Below are 27116 nucleotides of genomic sequence, written 5' to 3'. Positions count from 1 at the left end.
CCTCTCATCTTCTATAATATACTTGATTTCTGACTGACCATTTACGATCTCATGAGTTCCTGCCTAGTCATTTCATTTCCTCCCCTTTCCCTTCCAAAATTATCTTTTCCTTCAACCTAGTCCACTCCAAGTAGAGCAAAAAGAACAAAGACGTGAGTCATCAAAATTTTTTTCTCCCATCGTTAACCAACTAATTGTGTGGCCATCGGTAAGTTATTTCACCCTTCTGTGCCTCAATGTTGCCATCTTTAAAATGAAGAGCTTTTCTTTGATAATTCTTAAGCTCCTCTCAGGCTCTAGCTTCTTAGGGTTCTATTATTAAATATATACATGCCAGAATGTGAGTGCCCAATAATTCAGATCTCTCAGGAGAAGTTTTATTTCAAAGGTGAACTCTTCTTGTTAGCCCAGGTTAATTTATTCACACATTTATTTATTCTTTTATGTATTTATTGAACATAAATTTGCTACTAAAGTGTCTACTAAAAGCTGGGATGCAGCTGGGTGGGGTGGCTCATACCTGTAATCCCAGCATGTTGGGAGGCCAAATCATATCTTTCATAATCACATGGGGTTACAGGCATGAGCCACCACACCTGGCTGCATCCCAGCACTTTGGGAGGGATGCTATAATCCCAGCACTTTGGCCTCCCAAAGTGCTGGGATTATCATATATTCCCATGATAAGTACAGACATAACTTGAGCTCAGGAGTTCAAGACCAGCCTGGGCAACATAGCAAGACCCTGTCTCCACAAAAAATACAAAAATTGGCTGAGCATGTTGGTGCACAGCTGTAGTCTTAGCTACTTAGGGGGCTGAGGTAGGAGGATCACTTAGTTCTGGGAGGTCAGGGCTGCAGTGAGCTGAGATCATGCCACTGCACTCCAGCCTGGGTGACAGAGTGAGACCCTGTCTCAAAAAAAAAAAAAAAAAAAAGCTGGGATGTATAAATCAGGTAAACAATACAGAGTGTCCCTGACATCAAGAAGCTTATCATGTAATGAGAATACAGACAAGTAGACAGGTAATTATGAAAAAGTCTCACATTAACATAGGGAAAGTATAGGAGTCTATTAGCCCTGCTGAAAGCAGTTTAGAGTAGGTCTCATCTAAAGAAATATTTTATTATGGTTATAAATGAAGCAACATTTATTATATCTTATGCATTTTTATTTATTGAATGTCATTTTATTCCGATAAGATACAGATTACAAAACTTCTACTATAATTACACATAATTACCTTTTGTTGTTTTCCTACAAGAAATGCACAGGTATTTTGAGGTATTTTGTATTGCATTATTGGTAAAACATTGCATAGTGTTAGTTTGTGGCTCTGTTACAATGGGTAATGACAGGAATATATGCAGATGTCTCTGCTATGATAAAATGTGCTCTTGTTGGGTTACATTAACCTTCCTTCAAAAGGGATTTCTCAGTCGTACTTCTTACAGTCTTTAGGAAATTCATTAAATCAGTGCCTCCAGTTCCTTTGGCTTCCAGTTTTGAAGGGTCTTCAGAGGTCTCGTTCTTCTTTGGCTGCTGGCTTGCAGGAATCAGGATGTACTTAGTCACGATTTGTAGATGGTAGCTCCTCAGGGAGACCAGAGCTTTCACACAGGCGTCATAAGCTTCCCACAGGCCAGCATCACCTTTTGAAAGGACAAACTCACGGACTGAGGGATTTGACTCTAATGAGCAGAGGAAGTTCCTGTGAGCTGGTGGCATATATGTTCTCATGTCCTGGAGGAACTGAGCAGCATGTCCTATAGGAACAAGAGAAAGAGGAAATACGGAGGTCACAGCATTCCCCAATCCAGGAGAGAAAGGCAGAATGAGGTCAGAGTGGGCAGGAGATCACCAATATAGCATTCACTGAGGTCAAGGTCATTCTATTTGAAGGCTAATGTTTGGCTATTAGTCTTGCTACTAGCAATCATAATTATTGTAAAATATTATTGATTTTGAAAACTGAATGAGCTAAACTCATTTTCTCACAATAAGTATTTTTGTTTGCACTTTTTTGTTTTTTTTGGAGACAGAGTCTCGCTTTGTTGGCCAGGCTGGAGTGCAGTGGCATGATCTCGGCTCACTGCAACCTCCGCCTCCCAGGCTCAAGCAATTCTCCTGCCTCAGCCTCCCGAGTAGCTGGGATTTCAGGCATGTGCCACCATGCCCAGCTAATTTTGTATTTTTAGTAGAGACAGGGTTTCTCCATGTTGGTCAGGCTGGTCTCAAACTCCTGACCTCAGATGATCCGCCTGCCTCAGCCTCCCAAAGTGCTGGGATTACAGGCATGAGCCACCGTGCCTGGCCTTTGTTTGCAGTTTCTTTCCCTCTTTTCTACTGTAAGAAGCTGATGGTATAGACAAGGGGCATATATAATCTGCATTTGACAGATTATGACTGATTCTTAACAGAGTTTAAGACATTGTGTTTAAATGAGTGTTCAACAATAGCAAAGACATGGAATGAACCCAGGTGCCCATCAATGGTAGATGGGACAAAGAAAATGTGGTACATATACACCATGGAATACTACACAGCCATGAAAAAGAATGAAATCAAGTGCTTCACAGCAACATGGATGCAGCTGGAGGCCACTAGCTTAAGTTAGCCTAAGTAAAGTAATGCAGAAACAGAAAACCAAATACCACATGTTCTCACCAATAAGTGGGAGTTAAATATTGAGTACACATGGACAGAAAGATAGGAACAATAGACAGTGAGGATTTCAAATAGGGGAGGGAGGGAGGAAGGAAAGCAAAGGTTGAAAAACTACCTATTGGGCACTATGTTCTATACTTGGGTGAGGGGATCATTAGAAGCCCAAACATCAGCATCACCCGTTATACCTGTGTAATAAGCGTGCACATGTATCCCCTGAATCTAAAATAAAAAATTAAATATGATTAAAAAATTTAAAAGTAAGTGCTCAAATTAAGAAAAACTCATGTTTTTACCCAGCCCGATGCTTTCCCCTTTGACTGTTAAACAGAAGTTTAACAAAACAGAGAAAATTATAAAGAAGTTCTTCTTGGAGCTTATTCCTCTCCTCCAGCTAAGCCCCTAGAAGGCATACAATGAATGTGGTTCATCTTTAAACTTTGGTGCAGGCATTGCTCTGGGTGGCTGGGGCCACAGGACAGCCGAACAAGAGCAGGGCCCAGACTCTGCTTGTCACAGAGGTCTTTATCTCCCCACTAACAGCCCTGTCTCATTTGCAGGTGACTGTCTCTTTCTGAGTCTGATCATACATTTTCAGAGCATGTGATATTGGCTTCACCAGAGTCAACCAGTCTTTATAGTCATGTTCAGATGGAACTTGGGTGTAAGGAAAGTTCTGCCACTCTATTTTATTTTATTTTTGTTTTTGTTTTTATTTATTTATTTTTTTTGAGATGGAGTCTCGCACTCTTGCCCAGGCGGGAGTGCAGTGGCGCCATCTCAGTTCACTGCAAGCTCTGCCTCCCGGGTTCACGCCATTCTCCTGCCTCAGCCTCCTGAGTAGCTGGGACTACAGGCACCCACCACCACGCCCAGCTACTTTTTTGTATTTTTAGTAGAGACAGGGTTTCACCGTGTTAGCCAGGATGGTCTCAATCTCCTGATCTTGTGATCCGCCTGCCCTGGCCTCCCAAAGTGCTGGGATTACAGGCGTGAGCCACTGCGCCTGGCCTTTTATTTATTTTTATTTTGAGATGGAGTTTCGCTGTTTCGCCCAGGCTGGAGTACAGTGGCACGATCTTGGCTCACTGCAACCTCTGCCCGCCGGATTCAGGCGATTCTCCTGCCTCAGTCTCCCGAGTAGCTGGGATTAGAGGCACCCACCACCACACTCGGTTAGTTTTTGTATTTTTAGTAGAGACGAGGTTTCACCATGTTGGTCAGGCTGGTCTCAAACTCCTGACCTCAGGTGATCCACCTGCCTAGGTCTCCCAAAGTGCTAGGAGTACAGGCTTGAGTCACCACACTCGGCCAGCTCTGCCACTTTCTAGCTGGTTGACAAGGAACCTGTCACTGACTTTCATTAAGTTTCTGCATCTTCATTTTTAAAATGGGATCGTGGCAACCAAATCCCTACTTGCCTGATTCTGCTAAAACTATCAGATAAGCTCAGATGAGATGCTGATGGGAAGGTGCTTTGTAGATATCCAAATACTATTGTATTCACATAAGAGATGATTATTTCTTGTTATTTTCCACTCACCTCCACCAGCAGTCTGCTGGATGCCCAGCAGGACGTCAAAGCACTGAAAGACGCTGCTTTGGCCTGCACTGCCCCCTGCAAACTCCTTTGGGTCTTTCCAGAACCCTTCATACACCAGACCGTCTGATAGCTTGGGGTTGCCTTTCCAGCTATCAGAGGAAAGAAAGAAAAAAAGAAAAAACATTCTTTAGATTAATTGCTAATTTTCAGGTATCAAATCTTGCACTAGTGGTGAATAGAAGGTGACAAGAGATGGATTTCATGATCCTTTTTTCATGCCTCCTTGCCCCTGCTCATTTTCAAGCATGAGAATAATAAATAATATAATCCTGAGCAGATTTGGCATAAATATTCTAGGAATGGAATCTTACCTTTGTACTAGCACAGACCACTCTTTTTAAAATAACTAGCTTTCCGGTCCCCCACTCCAGTACATTCCTGGCCAAATGATAACAGAACAGTCCAGTATTTTTCTACCGCGTGAATTTTTGGATGTAAATTGTTAGCCAAACCCAATGGATATTAGGGACCATCCAAGAGAATTTGGTGGTGTTCTTTGTTAAGTGAGAGCAAACAAATTCAAACATAAGACTACATACCCAGACAAATATATGCGAAGAACATTGAAAAATGCTTTTGGGTTCACATGATCTGTAAAAAGATGGAATGTGTTTAATTAAGCAGCATCAGAGGTATACAGGGAAATCAAGGTGTCCTGTACAACTGACAATGGATTTTGGCACAGGCTGCAGGAAAAGGCGTTAGGTCAGTCTGTGCTAAACAAAGCCCCTGCAGATAAGCGTTCACTCTCCTGCCCTCTTCCAGGAAGCCCATTAAACTGTAACTATTTATTTAGCACTACTTTACGTGCTTACTGACGTAACAGGTAAACTGTTTACATAAAGAAACAAACCAAAGACAAAAAAAACAAATCAAAACAAACCAAAACAAAACCCCAGAAACTAGATCTCCCTCTCTATTTTTAAAATTTTAAAAAATCGTTTGGAGACAGGGTCTCACTTCATCACTCAGGCTGGAATGTAGTGATCATAGCTCACTGCAGCCCCAACTCCTGGGCTCAAGCAATCTTCCCACCTCAGTCTCCCAAGTAGCTGGAAACTACACATATGAGCCACCGCACTCAGCCTCCTACCCTACTTGATTTGAAAATCTAGCTTCTTGCCAAGGACTAAATAGCAATAACTCAAAACCCAGAGAGAAACAATCAAGTATTTGTTGAGTCTGTTCAGTAGGGAAGATTTCCTATTGCAAATTACTGCTTATGCACTTTTTTGTGTGTTTTTTTGTGGGTAGTTTTTTAGCTGTTAATTTTGCAACAACTTTTGAGCTCAATGACTTTTCTGTGTTGTTTCTTAATTTGTAAAAAAACAGAATTAGGAAAGAGTTCTTATCAAGCAGAAGCTATTTTTTTTTTTTTTTTTCGGAACTTAAAACCACCCTCCCATGTAGAAAGTTTCTCTAAGGTTTTTAGTGGGAGGCAAGGAAGTTCCTTAGTGTTAAATAGACCCAGCTTGGAACTCTGGCTTCACTGCCTGTGGAATCTGAAGTCATTTATCCTGTCTTTCTGAATTTAGATGACTTTACTTGTAAAATGGAGATAATGAAACCTACCACATAGAAAGTGTAATGGTTTAGTAAGATAAAATACCTAAAGTGAAAACATACTAAGTGATAGTTGCTTTTTGCTTCCCTTTTTTCAACTATTCTACACCTGGAACATTTGACTTGTCAGCCTAGACTATTGCACTGCATACAACACTTGCCATGGATTTGGTGAAACACCTGAAGGGCTTTCTCCAGGGAAGAAGCTATTTCCAACAGCGCCTTAAGCAAAGTGTCCCGTTCTTGCATTTGCATTGCCTTGAATACGGTAGGAATTACCTAAAACAAACAAACAAACAAACAAAACACAAACATTTAAGGTTTTCTTTCTTTCTTTCTTTTTTTTTTTGAGACGGAGTCTCGCTCAGTCATCCAGGCTGGGGTGCAGTGGCACGATCTCAGCTCACTGCAAGCTCTGCCTCCAGGGTTCATGCCATTCTCCTGCCTCAGCTTCCTGAGTATCTGGGACTACAGGTGCCTGCCACCATGCCTGGCTAATTTTTATATTTTTAGTAGACACGGGGTTTCGGCATGTTGGCTAGGCTGGTCTTGAACTCCTGACTTCAAGTGATCCGCCTACTTCAGCCTCCCAAAGTGCTGGGATTACAGGTGTGAGCCACTGTGCCCTGCCAAATTCCCCCGTCTTAATCTGTAAATTAAATTTGGGATTTTTACATTTCTTTCCTGGGCTGGACACTCTATTTGACTAATTTCCTTATATTTATAGAAGCTTGGATTTGGTTTTATTCACATAGCATTTAATTTAGAGATATTTATATAGTTGTATATGTTTCATTTCTATTTTTGATAATCAAGACTATTGAATTTATGACACTGTATCATAGTTCCAAAGCCAGATTTTATTGAAAATTTTTATTTCCTACAGAGGTTTCAAGTTGTATTTTAAGTATATGGCTCTGAGATTTTATATTTTAGGTAATACACAAAAATAAATAATTGATCCTTTACCCCCAATTAAATGGTCCCATGTTGTACTTGTTAAGGATAAAGTTAACTCATGCTTAGTATAGTTTAGGCTCCGAAGTGATTGCTCTGCTTACGTAAATTGACATACACATTTTGAAGTGAGGATAGACGTACTTTGATTGCAGAAGCAGCTGCTATTTCCACCAATAGAGAGACCAGGAAGAATCCTTTACTGCAGTCTCCATCACGAAATGAGAACAAAACGTCCATGTTCCTGAGGAAATTGGATAAGGACGGCAAGAAGTTTAGCAAAAATTATGGGATATTTTTTGACATTTTTATTTATGCTATTTTAGTTTCAACATATTTTTATGAGAGAGGTGTGGCAGGCCTTACTATCTCCATTTTGTAGTTGGGAATATTAAGACTCCATTTTTAGGCCCATTGTCTAAAATCATATAATTAGTAGTAAGCAGACTAAACTGAGACCTAAAATTTCATATTAGAACTCAGAACTAGGGCCGGGCATGGTGGTTCACACCTGTAATTCCAGCACTTTAAGAGGCCAAGGCGGGTGGATAACCTGAGGTCAGGAGTTCGAGACCAGCCTGGCCAATGTGGTGAAACCCCGTCTCTACTAAGAATACAAAAATCAGGTGGGCGTGGTGGTGGGCGCCTGTAATCCCAGCTACTCGGGAGGCTGAGGCAGGAGAATCACTTGAACACAGGAGGCGGAGGTTGCAGTGAGCCAAGATCGCTCCATTGCACTCCAGCCTGGGCGACAAGAGCGAGACTCGTCTCAGAAAACAAACAAACAAAACAAAACAACAACAACAAAAAACACTCAGAACTAGAAATTTTCAAACTAGTTCTGTTTCTATTATCCCGTTAACTTCTCACAGGCATTTATATTACCATACGTATGTACTCAATGTTTACAGAGATATCCGTGAGGTAGAGTTTTAAGAGGTAGTCTTTTGTTTAAATAATTATATTCATATTCATATTTTAATTTGTGAGCCTAATTCAATTTCTCAGTGGTTTATCTGCCTTACAAAGGAATTGACTGAGAAATTCAAATAACTGATTAGACCCTATTTTTCTTTTTAATTGAAGTTTGGGCATTGGTGCAAACATAGTCTTAGTGTCTGTATATCTATGAGTTTTGTGGTGGTTAAATTCATGGTATCTGAAGCCAGACCATCTCTGCAACTTACTTGCTGTGTGACCTTGAGCAAGATATGACATTATCTGCCTTGGTGTTCTCATCTGTAAAGTGGGACTGACTGCTGATGTCATCCTCCTTTTTAAAAACCTTCCAGTTTCTCCCTTAAGATACTGTTTTAACTCCTTATCATAGCTAATAAAATCCTACATAATCTTTTTTTTTTTTTTTTTTTTGAGATGGAGTCTTGCTCTGTCGCCCAGGCTGGAGTGCAATGGCACAATCTCGTCTCACTGCCACATCCGCCTCCTGGGTTCAAGCTATTCTCCTGCTTCAGTCTCCCGAGTAGCTGAGATCACAGGCATGTGCCACCATGCCCCGCTAATTTTTGCATTTTCAGAAGAAGAGGGTTTTCGCTATGTTGGCCAGGCTGGTCTCGAATGCCTAACCTCAGGTGATCCACCCGCTTTGCCCAGCCATCTTTAAAAAAAAAATTAATTTTTCTCACACTGTTATTTTTATCATTTATTATCAGTGACATTAGCCATCCTTCAGCTTTGATAATGCACCAAGATGTTTGTCACTTCAAGGCCTCACTTTTGCTGTTTCTTCCACTATGAATACTCTCACCTTTTTCCTCTAGGTAATTCCTCAAATAACTTGCTTCAAGGGTTCCCCCATCACTCCTTTTATTTGGTTAGGGATCCCAATACTTTATCTTCTTATGCCTTATCTTAATCATATGGCAATTTACATAATTTTCATATACTGCCTTTCTTCTTCATTAGTCTAGCTTCACCAAGGTGGGTTTATACTGATGATATTTACCTTAGTTTTTCCATCTTTTTTTTTTTGAGATGGATTCTTGCTTTGTCACCCAGGCTGGAATGCAGTGGCATGATTTCTGCTCACTGCAACCTCCACCTCCTGGGTTCAATTGATTCTCCCGCCTCAGCCTCCTGAGTAGCTGAGATTACAGGCGCCCGCCACCAGGCCCGGCTAATTTTTTGTATTTTTAGTAGAGACGAGGTTTCACCATGTTGGCCAGGCTGGTCTCGAACTCCTGACCTCAGGTGATCCGCCTGCCTTGGCCTCCCAAAGTGCAGGGATTACAGGTGTGAGCCATGTGCCCAGCCCAGGTTTTCCATCTCTTAGCCCATGTTTAGTATATATTATAGGTCAAAAGTAGTAAGGATTGGGTCAAAAAGAATACGTTGGTATATGGTTACTTATTGACACTGGTAACTAGTTATGGACATAGGAGTTATTAAGTCATAGATACACAGATGTATGTGCATTTTGTATGTTTGCATATTAATTTCCTATAGATGTATTTGAGTAGTATTCTTGTATATATCTATAGCTATAATATCAGATAGACATAGTGGTAACACAATCATAGATACAATTAAAGACTGAGATTATTTGTTCTCTAAATAATCACTTAAATTATTTTTTGGCTGAATTCAATTAATCATTTAAAAATGCATTTGGAGTCTATTGATAAACCTACATTCAACTATAAGTAACAAATAATTCTTAGAATCAAACAAGAATCAGACACTTACTCATAAGTCAGGGGCCTTATGAAAGCAGCCATGAAGCAATGGACCAGTTGGAAGAGAGAAAGAAAACCAATTTAACATCAAATAATGATGAGTTGTTGCTATTTGATTGAATACTACTATCAGAGGTAAGACATAGGTAAAAAGAAACAGTTTATTAAAATATTTCTTCAGTAGGCATTACATTTAACTTAATAACTTACAAATGAATTAAATAATTAAATATGCAAGGAACACACATGGACAGTCAAAACTAGTTGTTTTATTTTTATTTTTTTGAGACAGGGTCTCATTCTATCACCCAGGCTGGTGTGCAGTGGCACGAACATGGCTCACTGCAGCCTCAACTTCTTGGGCTCAAGAGATCCTCCTGCCTTAACTCCATGTGTAGCTGGGACCACAGACATATGCCACCATTCCCGGTGAATTTTTTTTAAAAAAACTAATTTTTAATAAGAAGAAACTGTCTAGATCAAATCCTTTCATTTTATGATATTCCCATTTGCAGAATATTTTTCTACAGGCACACACCCAGAGACGTGGGCTTTGGTTCTCCCTTTCCTTTATTGTAGCAGATCTTATGCTTAAATGGGTAAAAATCACCTATATCCTGAGCAGACTGCTCTGAAAAACCAGTTATTGCTGCCTGTAATTAAAGATGTGTTGACTCTTAACCACAATTGGCTGCTAAAAAATTAAATTAATAGAATCTGAAAAACATGCTCATCAAAAGAAGCCAGACACAAGAGTCTATACTCTGTGGTTTCATTGATATGAAACCCAATAACAAAAATCATCTAATTTTTGATAAGGCAAATAAGAATATATTTGTCTGTGGCAGGAAAGGGAATTGAAAGAGGCACAAAGAAATTTTCTGAGGTGATAAAAATATTCTGTATCTTACTGAGAATGGTGAGTGTATGTATGTACATAATAGTTAAATTCAAGCTGAACACTTCAGATTTGTGCATTTTACTGTGTTAACTATACACCTGTCACATATGTGTACATTTGTAGTGGTAGACACAGCAACCCCTGTTTTATTTAATCGGCACACACTCCAAAAATTCCTGTTGTTATCACTGTTTACATACTTATTAGGATCCTTTTTCTTCCAGTTCGCCAAGACACAGTCTGCATAAACCAGAATAGGAGGCAGTTCCAGTTTCTTGGAGAGTTGGCAGTAAGGAACAGCAATATTTCTTGGCAAGACCTGATTAAAATACAGTAGTTAGGTTTTTTGTTGTTGTTTATTTTTTGTTTTTTTTTGAGATGGAGTCTTGCTCCTGTCACCCTGGCTGGAGTGCAGTGGCAGGATCTCGGCTCACTGCAACCTCCACCTCCCAGGTTCAAGCGATTCTCCCACCTCAGCCTCCCGAGTAGCTGGGATTATAGGCACCTGCCACCACGCCAGGCTATTTTTTGTATTTTTAGTAGAGATTGGGTTTCACCATGTTAGCCAAGTTGGTCTTGAACCCCTGACGTCCGGTGATCCTCCAGCCTTGGCCTCCCAAAGTGCTGGGAGGCCCATGTGTGTTTTAAAGGTTAGATATTGCAGTCTGTATTGGTTTTATGTAATTAGGGTTGCCAGATAAAATACAGGATGAAAAATAAAGTAAAAGACTAAAAATATAATAATGATAACAGTTGACATGTCAAGCCAGGGCATATTTTCTTTATCATTTTGTCCTGTGATTTAAACTTTGCATGATGCAGTTATAACCCTTTTAGAAAATTTTTGGAAAGTTAAATGTAAATTAGATGAAAATCTGTCACATAGCATAAGAAATCTGAGAAAATCTCCAAACCTTACGGACATCTCCATGACCTTTGCCCCACACATATGCCATGGTGATGCATCCCAGAACTAGACGTGCAAGGCGCTGTGACTTGTGGTCTGTGAGATGATCAATGCTGAGCATGTTTAACTGAAAACAAATGGAGCAATTGACTCAAATCAATCTCGGTAATGTTTTATGCTTCAAAACCAAGTTAACAATGTTAAGGAGCTATACAAGAAGACAAATGTGATACATATGTCAAACCTTCTCAACTCTTTCTCGAAGTTGGCCAGACTCTATGAGATCAGGCAGATGTTTAGCAATGAACATCCAGTCATTATAAAAATCAGGTAGATTTTCCTTGAAAAAAAAAAAAAGATCTTTATTTACTAGTAGCAGTTATTGTAGATTTGGCTTCCCACTGATAGTATGCCTTGCCTCCACATCCATTTTGTGCAATGTTGCCCTGGCATATGGCTTACCTATCTGGAAACACCAGCCTCTGTCTTGTCATCTGCACACGCAGGGCTGAAGACCCTCTCTGTGTTCCACCTCTTCCTCTCTCTTCAAACACTGCCATTTGCAGCTTTTCAAAGTTCACCTCAAAGGTTTCACTAAAATCCTCCTGACTACTCTATTTGAAATCAATCTCCTTCATTATAAATTCTACGGATTATGCCTTTTCATATTGTTAAACAATTATTATCTGCTACTTTGGTTTTTCTTTTCTTTTCTTTTTTGAATTGGAGTCTCACTCTGTTGCCCAGTCTGGAGTGCAGTGGCACAATCTTGGCTCACTACAACCTCCACCTCCTGGGTTCAAGCAATTCTGCCTCAGCCTCCCAAGTAGCTGGGATTACAGGCATGAGCCACCATGCCCGGCTAATTTTTAGTAGAGATGTATTTTTAGTAGAGATGGGGTTTTGCCATGTTGGCCAAGTTGGTCTCGATCTCCTGACTTCAGGTGATCTGCCTGCCTCGGGCTCCCAAAATGCTGGGATTACAGGCATGAGCCACTGTGCCTGGCCTACTTTGGTTTATCTTGGCTAGATTTTAAGTTCTTTGAATGGAAGAAAAATGAGATGTGTTAAATGTCAGTAGTGGACTAGGCACTCTGCTCAATAATTTCATATATATAAAATATATATATTTAATTATTGTAATGGCCCAAGAAGTTATCTCTGTATCGTAAATAAGGAAACCCAGGCTTATACAGTTTACATAACGATTTTTGTATATTGAGTTTATTGTCAAGTTTCCAACTTTCAAAAGAAAGGTAATAAATGTATTTTTGTTGTTTTTATTCTGTGTTTCACCATCTAGTACATCTTATTTTTTTGGTTGCTGTGATTTTCCCCAAATAACAGAATACTTTTTTGTTCTGCATGATGATTACCATTTTATTTGACAGCACTTTCAACAAGTATAAAATTTAATCAGTAATATGCTCTGGTTCAGAGGATCCCTAAATGGTATAATATAAATTAATAATGAATCATACTGAGGATCATTCAAATTCTGCTAGATTAGAGATTGTGCCTTGTATCTATATGGAATCAGAAAACATATTATTTTCCTTTGGACTAAGAAGCGGATAGACTATGAGAGATAAAATAGACATTTTTTGGTTCATAATTTCTAGGAAAGATCTTCAGTGAAGAAATAAAAGTAACCAATAATTTTTTTTCATGTTTCCGGGACAGTGAATCTAGCTTCTGCAGCATCTCAGCTAGAAGAATTATTATTATTGTTATTGTTTTCAGACAGGGCCTCACTCTGTCACCCAGGCTGGAGTACAGTGGCGCAATTTCAGTTCACTGTAACCTCCGCCTCCCAGGTTCAAACAATTCTCCTGCCTTAGCCTCTCAAGTAGCTGGGACTACGGTCACACCAACACGCTGGGTAATTTTTTTTTGCATTTTTAGTAGAGTTGGGGGTTTCACCATGTTGGCCAGGCTGGTCTCAAACTCCTGACCTCAAGTGATCCACCCACCTTAGCCTCCCAAAGTGCTGGGAGTACAGGTGTAAGCCACTGCACCTTCTCAGAATTATTATTATTATTATTTTCTGAGATGGAGTCTCGCTCTGTTACCCAGGCTGGAGTGCAGCGGCGTGATCTCAGCTCACTGCAACCTCCGACTCCCACGTTCAAGCAATTCTCCTGCCTCAGCCTCCTGAGTAGCGAGGATTACAGGTGTATGCCACTATGCCCGGCGAATTTTTGTATTTTTTTAGTAGAGACGGGGTTTCACCACATTGGCCAGGCTGGTCTCAAACTCCCGACCTCGTGATCCACCTGCCTCGGTCTCCCAAAGTGCTGGGATTACAGGCGTGAGCCACCCGTCCCCAGCCAAGAATCTTTTTTTTAAGTAGCCAAGGAAGAGTTTTGTTTGTTTTCTTTTGGGGTTTTGCCTTACCCCTTGGCATCTGTTCTACAGGTATTCATAATTATCACAGTTGTTGCATTTTAAGGAGAATCGAATCTCTGAGAAAAGAAACCCGTGATACAAAGTTTAGTAGTTTTGGCATTTTTGTAGATATGTGGGCAAATAGCAAGTTTGAGTATTATTTATTTGCATGAATAAAGCAAACTAGTGCTTTTGGCAATAAAATTAAAGCATACTTTTCATTTTCTTTAATTAACAATCTGAAGAGGAAAATTAGATTGGAAGGAGGTAGATGCTTTAAATTTGCCAGTATCACCAAACTGTTTATAGGATTTCATTTCTAAGCACAGTTAGATTGGAATCTCTGACTAAACATTTGCTGTGTTTAAAGGTGCTCTCCAGTATGTGGACTGTAACTCAGCTACAAACAAAAATATACTCGTCTACAGAATTATTATAATTTGTTCATAGAAATCTTCTCCTGGAATCCCATGTACCTTGTTAAACTGAAGATTGAAAGAAAGAAAATAAGCAATGTCTTATTATCCCTTCTTAAGAGACGCAGTGTGGAATAATGGTTTTAAGATCATAGACTCTGGAGACAGGCTGCTTAGGCTCATAGTGGCCTCTGGCACTTGCTAGCTACGTAGTTTGATAATTACATTCTGCATGCCTTATACTTCTCATTAGGAACATGAGGATAATAACATACATTTCTGGCCGGGTGCAGTGGCTCACGCCTATAATCCCAGCACTTTGGGAGGCCAAGACCGGTGGATCACCTGAGGTCAGGAGTTCGAGAACAGCCTGGCCAACATGGTGAAACCCCGTCTCTACTAAAAATACAAAAAAGTAGCTGGGTGTGGTGGCAGGTGCCTATAATCCCAGCTACTTGGGAGGCTGAGGCAGGAGAATCGCTTGAACCTGGGAGGCAGAGGTTGCAGTGAGCTGAGATCGTGCCACTGCACTCCAGCCCAGGTGACAGAGCGAGACTCCATCTCAAAATAATAATAATAATAATAATAATAAATAAATAACATACATACCTTTTGGGATGGCTATGAGAATGGAAAGGGTTAATTTGTAAATTGCTTAGAAAAATGCTGTTTGATGATAAATTGGTTTACATAGCATTCATTAGAAGACAGACGAGAAAATGTAGTTTTTAAGGCAAACCTTTTTTCCACATACCTTGCACTTTATAGGTAAAACTTGCAAACAAGAAAAAAGGTAGTTCAGACTCTCACTTGAATCTTATGCTCAGTAAATAGCAAGCAATGATAATATAACATGGAAGGCGCTTGATGTGCAATCTCATAAACCCCAACAAATTAGAAACACGTTTTGCATAATTTAAGTTATATCCCTAAAAGAAAGGGATTTCTGTTTGACTCATAGCTCATTTAATACTCTGGCTTTTTCAAAACACCTTTTCTCAAAATACAACTGTAATAACCTCATTGTTTGTATTTTACTGTATAATTCTTATGTAAAGCTGATATACTTTCTATAGTTTCCTTTCTCACCACTCTCCATATCCATGTTAGGTAAGTAAGAAATGCATAGATGACTCCATTTCCAAGGAGAAAATGTAAGACAAATTAAGTGAGATGCAGTTATTACAGCTCTCTAATTTTTACACTGCTTTATGTGTTTGTTTACTAGAAGTTACTGAACCACAGTTGTTCAGTAGAAGTTAACTTGGCCAGGTAAGGAATGAGAAGAAGAATGCATTTTCCCACATTTTACTGCCTTCTCTTACCTGTGGATTTGGCAGAGCAAAGCCCACTTCTTCATCAATATGGTACTCTTTACTGATTGTCCAGGAGTTTTCCATAGCGTGTGCCATTCTTGTAGTCTGCTCCTCTGGTGCCCTTCAGTGTCTGAAGAGGTTTTAGAGCATCTTATAATAGTTGCTGCCACAGCCAATGACAACAATTTATCACAGGGGCAGTGAGAAATTACTTCCACTTTTGGAATGGTTTCATTTTCTAGTTTCTTTGTTTGTAATATGAAAACCAATAAAACCACAAAAGCATCTCTGTGCATCATATGTAGAAACTGAAAGTTTGTATTCCATAGGAAATTTGTAATCATTAAGCACATCATTTTCTTACTGCCATATGGGAAGCCAGAAAGGCCTGAAGAAAAACACAGAACTATAAAAACAGGTGGCCGGAGAAGAACATTTTACTTTATGGAAACTTTTAAATCTTTGAATGAAAATGAAGGCTACAATCCTAAACTCTCATTTAGTTATTTCTCACTGGCTTTCTTTTAGGCTTCCACGGTTCTTTGAAAATAATAGTGCCATGTTTCAGCAGCCCGGAAACACAACCTGTGTTATACTCAACTATTAGTCAATGGCTCTGAAGTAGGAAAAAAATAGAAGCACATGAAAAATTACAAACTTAGTAACTCTCCACTTCCTTATTTTTCCTATTGAGACTTTTGTCAGTTTTTCCAATGATAGCGTTTGCCCTTCTCACATCTCTAATAAGTAACTTTTAGGAAGATTGCTTTGCATCTAACTGTACCTGACTGCCAGGGGCTGATGAGGCAACGGTCTGGCATATTTGGGTACTTTGTAATATGTCAAAAGTTGGAGAAAAGGATAAAATACCTTGAAAATGTTTTTCTCAAAGTACAAATTAAGACTGCATTTGGTAAAGGTTTTCAGCTTGCATGCAAGTCTGTGGTTCACTTTAGAGGCATTGTTCAATCTTAATGAGAACAAGGAAGCTAAAGAAGAAACCAAGTAGCCAGTTCCTCTAGATGATCAAAAGGAGAAAAGAGAAATAGTTCGTGTGAGTAAACTAAAAGACATTGCTGTTTTGTCATCAGCTTATTAGTACTTGAAATAAGTTAAATTGTGAAAGCATATGGCTTTCGTTACAGTCTAGAATAGCTCTCGCGCTATTCTCTACTAAATTATGGCTGTTTTTTTCAACATGTTGTTTTACAGGAAAATGTTGCTTGAATAGGAAATGTAAGGAAAACTGAAACCAAAATTATACGGCAAAGAGAATACAATGACTGTGTTTCTTATGAATACATGATTCATGAGGCTAATACTTTGGGAATCAGTTCAAGGATAACAAACAAAAAATCATGAAGACCTATCATATCTATATAGAAAACAACAAGACAAATAAAATATTGAGCATTAGAAAATATGTGGTTATTTTTCATTCTTTGTACCTGAAGATTTTTCATTCTTTGTACTTGAAGTTTTTATGGGTGAGTCAAAGTGAAGACAAGGAACGAAGTTTTAGATGATTCTGTCCCAGGATTAAGTTTTTAAGAAGCATAAGTTTTTGACAAAGATTTTCTTGATTCTGTTTATCCAGTAATCTCACTAAATCTGTCTTACCCCCCGGCGTGGTGGCTCGCGCCTGTAATCTCAGCACTTTGGGAAGCTGAGGAGGGCGGATCACTTGAGGTCAGGAGTTGAAGACCAGCCTGGGCAACATAGTGAAACCCAGTCCCTACTGAAAATACAAAAATTAGCTGGGCATGGTGGCATGTGCCTGTAATCCCAGCTACTTGGGAGGCTGAAGCAGGAGAATTGCTTGAGCCCGAGAGGCAGAGGTTGCATTGAGCCAAGATTGCGCCATTGCACTCCAGCCTGGGCAACAGAGTGAGACTCCACCTCAAAAAAAAAAAAAAAATCTATCCTACCCTTGACTGCAGAACGAATAATGCTTTAGTGCCTCAATTTTATCCCTAGCCACTTAACTTCCTCAAACTTTGGCTTCTTTGCTATTTCTGAAACTACATTCTCAATTGATCTTGTCTTCATTCACCTTGATTTTCTTCAGCCATACCTACACTTCCCTAAAAACCTCATTTCACATATTTTTAGAAGAGCATCATAATTTTATGATCTCATACTGATTCTTCATCTTTCTCCTTAGCTTTTAACTGGCGATCAGGTCATTATGTTAGAAAACTCCTGAAAGCCAGAACTCAGCCTTTTGCTCTATGGCCTCCTACATCTGAGACTTTATGTGACTCTGTCTCCCTTGTATACATCTTTCTTTGATAGCTTACATTATTTTTTCCCTATAATTATTGTATTGCCTGACTTATCTTCACAGCTATAGACTACATTTCCATCTGCCTGATGAACATCTCTACCTTAAAATCCTGTTATCCAGTTTCACAGGGGACTTCATTGACACTAGGACTATTATGATAAGATCTGCAGAGGGACCTTCATTCAAGGTCATGATAAATACAAATGTGTCTCCTCTCAATGGAGCATCTTTTCTAATACATTCACATTTCTCTTTACCATTATGTTATACTAATTTATAAAATGCAGCTTTTTTTAATAAAAGAATTTTCATTTAAAAAAATAATTTACAGCATGCAGGGAGAATGAAAAAACTCATGGAAATACCAACATCACTGAATTCACCATTAACATTTATGTGATTATGTTTCCCAGCATTTTTCATGCAAATCAATTACATTCACATTTTTCTGGGCACTTAATAGAGTCAGGAATTTTTTAAAAACTTTGCTTGTAGTAACTAATTTTACTTTTATAATTGGCTTATGAGGAAACTTTCATGATATCTCTGAAAGGGAATTAAGGTGATTCAGATTTTGCTAATTAAGGCCTTTAGTTGCCAGAACAAAACAAAATTAAATACTCCCTTAAGGAAGAAAACATCATCTTAGGCCTCAAAGTACTGATATTGTTTTTATAGATATCTAAAAATCACTAAAAAATAACCAGGCGCCATGCGCGGTGGCTCACGCCTGTAATCCCAGCATTTTGGGAGGCTGAGGTGGGTGGACTGCCTGAGGTCAGGAGCTCGAGACCAGTGTGGCCAAGGTGAAACCCCGTCTCTACTAAAAATAACAAAAAAATTAGCTGGGCATGGTGGTGTGCGCCTGTAATCACAGCTACTCGGGAGGCTGAGGCAGGAGAATCGCTTGAACCAGGGAGGTGGAGGTTGCAGTGAGCAGAGATTGTGCCACTACACTTCAGCCTGCTGTGTGACAGAAGGCGACTCCGTCTCAAAAATAAATAAAATAAAATAAAATAAAAAATAAAATACTGAACTGGACTGAAATAGAAGACAATGATTTGTGACAAAAGTCTGTCCAGGTGTGTTGACAAACTTTAGTCATTCTTCCTGTAACAGGAGTTAAGTTAATGAAAACACAGAAAAGGGACCAGAGGTAATTGTTTTCTTCTTTGGCAGATCTGGACTTAAGGCAGGTAAAAGAACTTCAGGGAACAACTTCTTCCAGTGTCTACTGGCTTCCAGGAGCCTTTAATTTGAAGTAACTGGCATATCAGAGTGCTATATTTTTGGGTGTCCTTTTCTGAGCCCCAGTATTCCCCTGTTTGAAACTTTCCTAGTGTTTCATACCCAAAAAGTTGAGTTGGTAGTTGTAGAGAGAAAAACTGAGTTAGTAGCTGAATGGCAAAGGAGCTCATTAAACCAGTCTTCTCACTTCTGGGAAAAGGCCAGTCTAATTAATCTTCTCACTTCTGGGAAAAGGCCAGTTTTGTCTTATTTCAGGAGACGGCTTTGTAGATGGGATCTTAAAGCTATGACTCTATATATAATGCAGACAAAAAGATCTATAGTAAGAGCCATTTTTACAGAATTGGAAGAAAAACAAAGGTTAATCTTTGGAGTAGTTTACAAACTAGTTTCTTCTGAAGTCTGGAGGACAGCTGAGAATATCAGTAGCAATCTGACAGATTTTCCTGGATTGTAGCTTGTGTGCAAAGTTTGTCCATTTATAAAATGTTGCAGTGATTTTCCTTCAAAGCCAAGTTGGCTAGTATCAGCTTTGAGAGTCTTAGGAAAAAGGGAATTTTAACATTTAGTGATTCCAAGTCAGAAATGTAGGAGGAAAATTAAAAATGCTTGCCTGGAGATTCAAAGACAGATTTTGATAGGACTAACAATTTAAGATTTAGTTTAGATTACAGGCAAATAAAAAAAATCTGAGAAAGAAAGAAAAAACAAACAATGAACTGGAATCTAATTATTGTTTTTTTGGTTTTTTCTTTCCTGAAACATGATTTTTCTCTCTTCAGTCCCCCATTTCCACCAAAGATAAACAAAAGTAAAGCCATTTTATTTGCATATTAAGTTTTCGTCTTATTGTACTTGGCCTGATTATTTGCATAAAGTGCAGTAAGAATATCAATTTGTAACACAGGCTCTTTTTAAGTTCACTTTGCTGGAACTTTTCGTAAGGAATCTCAGATTAAACTTCTAGAAACCTCTTCAGGCTAGGAAGCCAAGCCAAGGATTGGATTTGCTCTTAGATTGTGTCAGTAATACCTGTACAAATTAGTGAATTTATCTTTTCTCAAGGTCCCCCAAATAACTTGAGGTTCCTGGGATGTCAGAAAGTAACATTCTTACTTACCACAAGCCCACCATGTGAACCGTGTATTTAAGATATTAGACTAGTTTTTCCAAAAGCTCCTATGGGCTTCATAATATCAACCTCAGTTTCTTAAAGCTGTCTGGTCATATCTGAAAATATGGCATTTCAGTCAAAGCCTTGGTAAAATAACCAGAATCTCCAACTGTGTTCTGTGGCAAAAGGGAACAGATTCTTATTGAACTTATTCAAATAACTATTTTGCCATAAAATAGAAATTCTCATAAATAGTTTCCAAATTCAGGATCGATCAGGTAGACAGAAAAGTGAATGTTTCAGTTTTGTTCAAAAAAGTATACTTTACGCATTTCTGTAAAGTTTAAGAGAACAAACATTTTCCTTAACTCTGTAAAGCAAAACATAAAAAGAATCAGCAATATTTTAAACAAAAAAGTTATTAAAATTACATTAGTCCAATGTAATTAGTTCTTGTTTTGCTTGATGTTAACAATTTTATGACTTTTTAAAAATTAGAGTTCTGAAATTGTTTACTCAGTACTATAATACAATCTTAAAATTATAAGAAACTTGCATTCAAGAGTACTTGTTTTTTTGTTTTGTTTGTTTTTTGTTTTTGTTTATTCGTTTGTTTGTTTGTTTTTGAGATGGAATTTTGCTCTTGGCCAGGCTGGAATGCAATGGCATGATCTCGGCTCACTGCAACCTCCATCTCCTGGGTTCAAGTGATTCTCCTGCCTCAGCCTCCTGGTAGCTGAGATTACAGGCGCCTGCCACCATGCTGGCCTAATTTTTTTATTTTAGCAGAGACAGGGTTTCACCATGTTGGTCAGGCTGGTCTCGAACACCTGACCTCAGGTGATCCACTCACCTCTGCCTACCAAAGTGCTGGGATTACAGGCATGAGCCACTGCGCCCGGCCAAGGGTACTTGTTGCAGTCCTTTCCATGAGCTTTCTTGAAGACACAACACTTTAGGATTTGCAAAGAGCTTTCAGAAAAAAAGGATCAGCATAAAAAAATTAATTGTGAGCAAGACTAAAAACGGCCATGGTTAAAGAGGGAATTAACAAGAAAACTAGGTCATTTTCTCCTTTTATGACCTACAACAATTTAACATAATACTCATAATTATGACTAATAACATATAACAAAACAAATCCAATTTTTAGGAATCTCATATAATTTTGGAGCAAATACTAATAACATGACAATACAAATATAATTTTGAAAAGGTTAAACATTATTTCTTATTTGAAAATCTTTTTACATAATGAACATATCAAACAAGCTTGTTTATTATTTCTTTTGGAAGCTTCAGCAGCTTTTTGGAATATCTCAAAGTTAGTTTGAGGTCAAAAATACTTAATTTTAGATTTTGAAATATAATTGTGAGAAGCCTCTCAAATTGTTAAAGGTTTCAAATACTTGATCAAAATAGGATCATAAGTCCAATGAAAAAATAATAGTCATTCATTTAGCCAAAGTGATAATTAGAAGATTTCAAAAAGCAAAAACGTTTGCTGTTTGATTGATAAGAGACTCGGTTTTGCAAATAATCAAAACACTTTCTGAAGAAGCATGACAAGACGTGAGGCACACAAAATCTGTTTCTCTCTCTTGCTTTTTTTTTTTTTTGCATTTTACTCAGAACATATACAAAAATCTTTTCTTTTTATTAATCCTATGCAAAAATATTATTTAAAAGAGAAAATCAACCACTTTGTCTTTGTGTACTTTAAATACTAAAGCTAATTTTTATGAAAACGTATAAACAAATTTCTCTGATATCAGTCAGCTTTGCACACAAGATAAAATTTTCATAAACATTCTATAACCTATTATAATTTTTTCCTACTCTTCTACTTTTTAAAAAGTCTTTATATCCGTTTAGTTTTACCTATATCATTTTTTCCTCCATTCACTTAGTCTGAAACAACCTTTATTTATTTTTTATTTATTTTTATTTTTTAGAGACAGGGTCTTGTCACTCAGGCTGTAGTGCAATGGCCTGATCATGGCTCACAGCAGCCTTGACCTCCCAGGCTCAAGTGATCCTCCCATCTCAGCCCTCAGCCTCCACAGTAGCTGAGACCACAGGTGTGAACCACCACACCTAGCTAATTAAAAAGAATTTTTTTTTTTTTGTGGAGACAGGGTCTCCCTCTGTTGCCCAGGCTGGCCTCAAGAAATTCTCCCACTTTGGCCTCCTGAAGTGTTGGGATTATAGATATGAGCCACTGTGCCTGGTCTGAAACAACCTTTAAGTAACCTCTAAACTAGACAAAATTACTTTTCCTTTAACAAAACCACATACTCATGCCTTCCTTATAAGCGTTCTCACCGAAAACGTATCTTGCCTTTTTCTGTATACACTTTGCATACAAAATTGTTTACCTTATTTTTAGTGGTTTTAATTACATGTATTAACTATAATTTAACTCTTAGTATCTTAATTTTTAGTGAAAATCTAGGAAGGAACTCTTTCATATCAGTATTTGTAAATGAAAACCATTATATAATTCTTAAAAATATTTCCTCAATTTTTCATGTTTATCAAGAGATTCAAATATATTTATCTTTTCTATATCACATCAAAATAAGCTATCAGAGTATTCAAACTTAAACTTATGCTTAATAATTGATGTGTCAGTATTTTAACTTAGAAATAACTCAGATATTTCACAATTAACTATTACTTAATTTAACATAACATGACTTTAAGACTTTAAGAGTGTCAATTACCAAAAAGATTTTTGAAACTATGATAAATTTATTTGTAAACATTTACTCTATTTGTTTACCTAATTTACTCATTGTTAACAATTATGTCTGAATTGCTCATGAAAAACAATAGTAGCCATTTAAGCTTAAGCTTTTTGTTTGTTTGGGTTTCTTTTTTTTTTTTTTTGATGCAGTCTTGCTCTGTCGCCCAGGCTGGAGTGCAGTGGCGCAGTCTTGGCTCACCGCAAGCTCTGCCTCCTGGGTTCACTCCATTCCCCTGCTTCAGCCTCCCGAGTAGCTGGGACTACAGGCGCCCGCCACTGTGCCCGGCTAATTTTTGTATTTTTAGTTGAGATGGGGTTTCACCATATTGGCCAGGCTGGTCTCGAACTCCTGACCTTGTGATCCGCCCGCCTTGGCCACCCAAGGTGCTGGCATTACAGGAGTAAGCCACTGTGCCTGGTCTGTTTTTTTTTCCCCCAGCTAAACCAGGTCAACCCTAAATCAGCCAATTTCATCTTGAGCAAGGCCTTTAAGATACTGGGCACAGATATCCTCCCCAATACTCTATCCTCCAGGTTGTCCTGGATCCAAATGCCCATGGGCACCCACGATGGTTATGAAAAGGAAGGTCCATCTGGGTCCTGGATTTATACACCAAGTAAAGCCCGGGACAGACGACAGAACTATGAAGATGATGTCTGGAGGATCTGATCCCTCCCAGCATGACCAAGAGGAAGAGCTGGATCTGGGAAGATAGGGCCCTACTGAGTTTGACTCTGCCCTGCAGCTGGTAGCCCAGGTGCTGTGGACACACATATATCTTCAGGCTTCATCATGGCAATCTTTCTAGGTCCCAAGACCTAGAAACTCAAAACCAAAAACATAGGCCCACAGTAAGATGTGTGCAAGGCTTTGGGGGAGCCCAGCCACCAGCTGTAGTAGCTTTAGCTCACAGACAAATCAAAGAAGTACCAAAAATATCACAGAAGAGATAGTTTTATGACCTTACTACATTTAGCAGAGACAGTCCAAACCTGCCTGAGCAGTAGCCCCAGGCAAAAATGTATAAATTAAATTCTGAAGACATTTTTATTTTATTTTACCAATAATTTTAAAAGTTTTATTTAGCAAAGATTCTTAAGGTCATATGAGTTTGAAAAGCATTGAACCTATTTATTTAATTTATATGTGTTTTTATTTTCAAGTCAATTTGTTACCATTAGACAATATACAAGCATATGTATAGAAATATAAATATATGTAGACATAAAATACAGAACACACAGGTATATATCCAAAAGCCAGACATCAGGGGGCTTAACACAACAGAGAGCAAAGCTTTAGACCTCAGAGGAACCTGCCTACACCTCTTGGAGCTCTGTAATGGAGACAGGGAACATCCTCCTGCCCCAAGAGGCCAGTGCCACCTTTTTTGTGTGTTCTTCAAAGGGTCACAGGGTCCTCTCATGAGAGTCAAAGTCCTGGTTAGATCCCTTAATGTAATATTAAAGGTGGCAAAAGAAAGGTGAAGTAGAAGTAAATGGGAAAACAACTCTTAGAGAAGCCCATTGGGAATATTTTAAGCTTTTCCAAAAAGACCAATGAAATTTTACTTTTTTTTCTCAGTAAAAATAATTCTAATAAGAAAGGAAGGAAAAAGAAGGACCAAATGTATAATTTTTAAAAAGAGCTTCAGTTGACTGGAAAAACAAAAAAAAAACCCAAAACAAAACAAAACAAAAACCAACACAGGGTAGAAAGAAGATCCAAAAGGGAAAAGTCTTTGTAAAAAATAAAACAAAGCACGGCCTGGCAAGGTGGATCACGCCTGTAATCCCAGCACTTTGGAAGGCTGAGGTGGGTGGATCATCTGGGTCAGGAGTTTGAGACCAGCCTGGCCAACATGGCAAAACCTTATCTCTACTAAAACTACAAAAATTAGCTTGACATGGTGGCGGGTGCCCGTAATCTCAGCTACTTGGGAAGCTGAGGCAGGAGAATCACTTGAGAATCACTGGGAGGCAGAGGTTGCAGTGAGCCGAGATCATGCCACTGCACTCCAGCCTGGGATACAGAGTGAGACTTTGTCTCAAAATAATAATAATAATAATAATAATAAATTTAAAAAATAAATAAAATAAAGTAAAAATTATAGCCTGAATATCAGCTTTTAGTTAAGCTGTTTTCTGACCTTAGAGTTCTTTTTTTAAAAATTGGAATTTATTATTATCAGATTTCATCTGGGACAAAAAACCAGTATTCCTTGTTTTTGAACTTTTTTTCTCCTTTCTAACCAAAGGTATCTACTGAGTGATTCAGAACCAAAGCCAGTAAATCCTTTATGAGGTAACAAAGGACAGATATGAGGCACCTCAAAGTGGCATGAAGAGGAAGTCCTCACAAGATCTGGAGCCAGCCCCTAAAGAGACTTCAATAACAGAAAAGTAAAAATGGTCCATAAAAGGAAAAAGATCAATTATCAAATGGTAATGTAACTGTCCAAATAGTTGAGAGTCACACAAACATAAATTCAAAACAAATAATTCAAGCTAATAGTTGTACATTTTTCTTTTTCTCCTGCGTTGCAAAGATCTAGATCTCTAAGGGTCTGATTTCCTGAATGGGAATCCAAGCCCAGATCACAGGAGTGAAGAGTAGAATCCTAGCCCCTACACTGCAAGCTGGGGTATCTTTTTGCAGGTTCAGTGGGAAACCCAAAGCAGGCAGTTTGAAGCAAAACGATTTTAAGTACATTTACAATCTGCTTTCTGCCTTTTTGAAATCTTCCCAAAGGAGTTTCTAAGGCTACATTTCTTTTGTTTCTTATATAAGTACCAATAACACAGCTGATTAAGGCAAGAGCCCTCTAAAAAGTTTTCATTTAAATATAGCCAGTTTCTTTATTGCAAAGCAACTGAAGCCAATCAGTTTTTTTCATGGAAAGTCCCAGAGGTAACTTTCCAAATTTACAACACTATGAATGTAAGTGGCATTTTAAAAATCGGTTCAGATGATGTAGCCCTCATGATTCCCCAAAAATTCACTCTCAGAAATAGGCTAAGGTAGCAAAAGACTCGTTACCACAGATGGCGCAGGGTGCTATCTGTGTGTGCAGCAGTGCCACACTATCCCACAAAGTTGTGGGGTGTGCCAGTCACAGACCCCTTAATCTGTTGCACCAGCAGACCCTCCTGGGTATGGACTTTTCCAGAACTAACCAGGTAACATGTGTTGAGACAACAAAGGCCCCTTATAGATAGGACAAAGTCCCCTGAGAGTCTGGCATATTCAGACCTAAGAGTGTGCTGCTTAATATCTTAGGTGTCTAGGGTTCTGGCCCTTTCAGACTGGCCACCAGTTATGTCCCAAAAATCATACTCCCCAGACGGTGAAAAACAAGAACGAGTGCTCCCACTGATAACAAGTCAAGTTCTCACAAACACAAAACAAGATATAAGAGGACCCTCATCCAGTTTTTATTTCAGGGACTCACAGCACAGTTGTACAATTGTGCATAGGTATGATGAAACTGTAAACATCACCAGTCTCTCGGGGACCAGCTGAGACAAGGGGCTTATAGAGACTTTAGATCCATGTTCTATCCTATGACACCCATCTTTATGACAAAACAACACATAAAGACAAAGACAATGGAGAAACAAAATCTATTTCTGGGAGAAAAAAGATAAGACAGTATGAATATCTATACAATAAAATACACCAGAGTTGCTACACCCAAGACCAGTCAAAAATGATTTTCTCCTGTTAATATTATATATGGAAAGAGAGACAAACTTGATTTTTTTACTATCTGCTCATCCAGATTCCAAAGACAAACAGAGACCAAGATTCTGACTGGAAAGAATTTCTTACATTTCTGCTGGCTTGCCGGGTCCCGGGTTCCCTGACTGCAATTTTCGGAAGAGCAAAGCAGCTTTGGTTGTCCTGGTCACTGGGCCAAAACTGTTGGAGCTGAGGGAAAACTTTCCTTTTGCCCTCTGAAGTTTCATTGAAAATCAAATGACAACAAGCAGATTAATAGGAGAAAAGGCACGCAAATTTTATGTTAATGTGCATAGCATGGGGGATTGTAGGAGAACGGTTACCCAATAACCCAATGGGGGTAGAGATGCTTATATGCCACTTTTCATAGGGAAGAAGAAGTGGGGTAAATGTGACAATTTGGGGTATAGAAAATGAGTTTTTAGTGGAAATGAATGGACCTGGAGAACTTAAAAAGGCCTGGAACAAGGTCTGTTGAGCCTGCAGAGCAGACAATGGCTGTGAAATGATTTTCTTTGAAATACTGAATTAGACTGAAATAGAAGGCAATGGTTTGTGACAAAA

General features: G+C 38.6%; 1 protein-coding gene and 1 long non-coding RNA gene across 5 annotated transcripts in view; one reads left to right on the top strand and one right to left on the bottom strand.

The window, feature by feature from the left end:
- The window catches only part of LOC129060959 (uncharacterized), a 57981-nt gene extending 30865 nt beyond the window's left edge, over window positions 1–27116 (top strand). The window contains exons 3-4 of the long non-coding RNA XR_008527869.2: window positions 25069–25255; window positions 26593–27116. This is a non-coding gene — a long non-coding RNA (uncharacterized LOC129060959). The remainder of the gene's footprint in view (window positions 1–25068; window positions 25256–26592) is intronic.
- IDO1 (indoleamine 2,3-dioxygenase 1) lies at window positions 1151–26739 on the bottom strand. 4 transcript variants are annotated; one of them, XM_024251133.3, is made up of 11 exons: window positions 26643–26739; window positions 15422–15542; window positions 11537–11632; window positions 11300–11419; window positions 10586–10704; window positions 9495–9509; window positions 6936–7035; window positions 5996–6113; window positions 4811–4862; window positions 4212–4360; window positions 1151–1767 (listed from the first exon to the last, which is right to left on the bottom strand). In XM_024251133.3, exons 2-11 carry the CDS (start codon window positions 15506–15508, stop codon window positions 1412–1414), a joined length of 1212 nt encoding a protein of 403 aa, XP_024106901.3. In that variant the 5' UTR covers window positions 15509–15542; window positions 26643–26739; the 3' UTR covers window positions 1151–1411. The 4 variants fall into 4 exon arrangements, with proteins under 4 accessions (XP_024106901.3, XP_054417472.2, XP_054417473.2 ...); XM_054561499.2 differs by lacking the exon at window positions 26643–26739 and adding an exon at window positions 2857–2890 and having other exon boundaries at window positions 1534–1767; window positions 15422–15618; XM_054561497.2 differs by lacking the exons at window positions 9495–9509; window positions 26643–26739 and having other exon boundaries at window positions 15422–15597.

This window comes from Pongo abelii, chromosome 7 (genome assembly GCF_028885655.2).
Source record: "Pongo abelii isolate AG06213 chromosome 7, NHGRI_mPonAbe1-v2.0_pri, whole genome shotgun sequence".
In the NCBI taxonomy this organism is placed as follows: domain Eukaryota; kingdom Metazoa; phylum Chordata; class Mammalia; order Primates; family Hominidae; genus Pongo; species Pongo abelii.
Note: the sequence above shows the minus strand (reverse complement) of the source record. Positions and strands in the feature narration are given on the sequence as shown.

What these genes read in the sequence shown, in the direction of transcription:
- IDO1 (XM_024251133.3), bottom strand. Translation starts at nt 15,508, where the DNA reads ATGGCACACGCTATGGAAAACTCCTGGACAATCAGTAAAGAGTACCAT. An exon ending in TTCGAGAAAGAGTTGAGAAG is followed by an intron (nt 11,420 to 11,536) that starts GTTTGACATATG and finishes ATTTGTTTTCAG; the next exon opens with TTAAACATGCTCAGCATTGA. An exon ending in GGTGTTTCACCAAATCCATG is followed by an intron (nt 4,863 to 5,995) that starts GCAAGTGTTGTA and finishes ATCTTTTTACAG; the next exon opens with ATCATGTGAACCCAAAAGCA.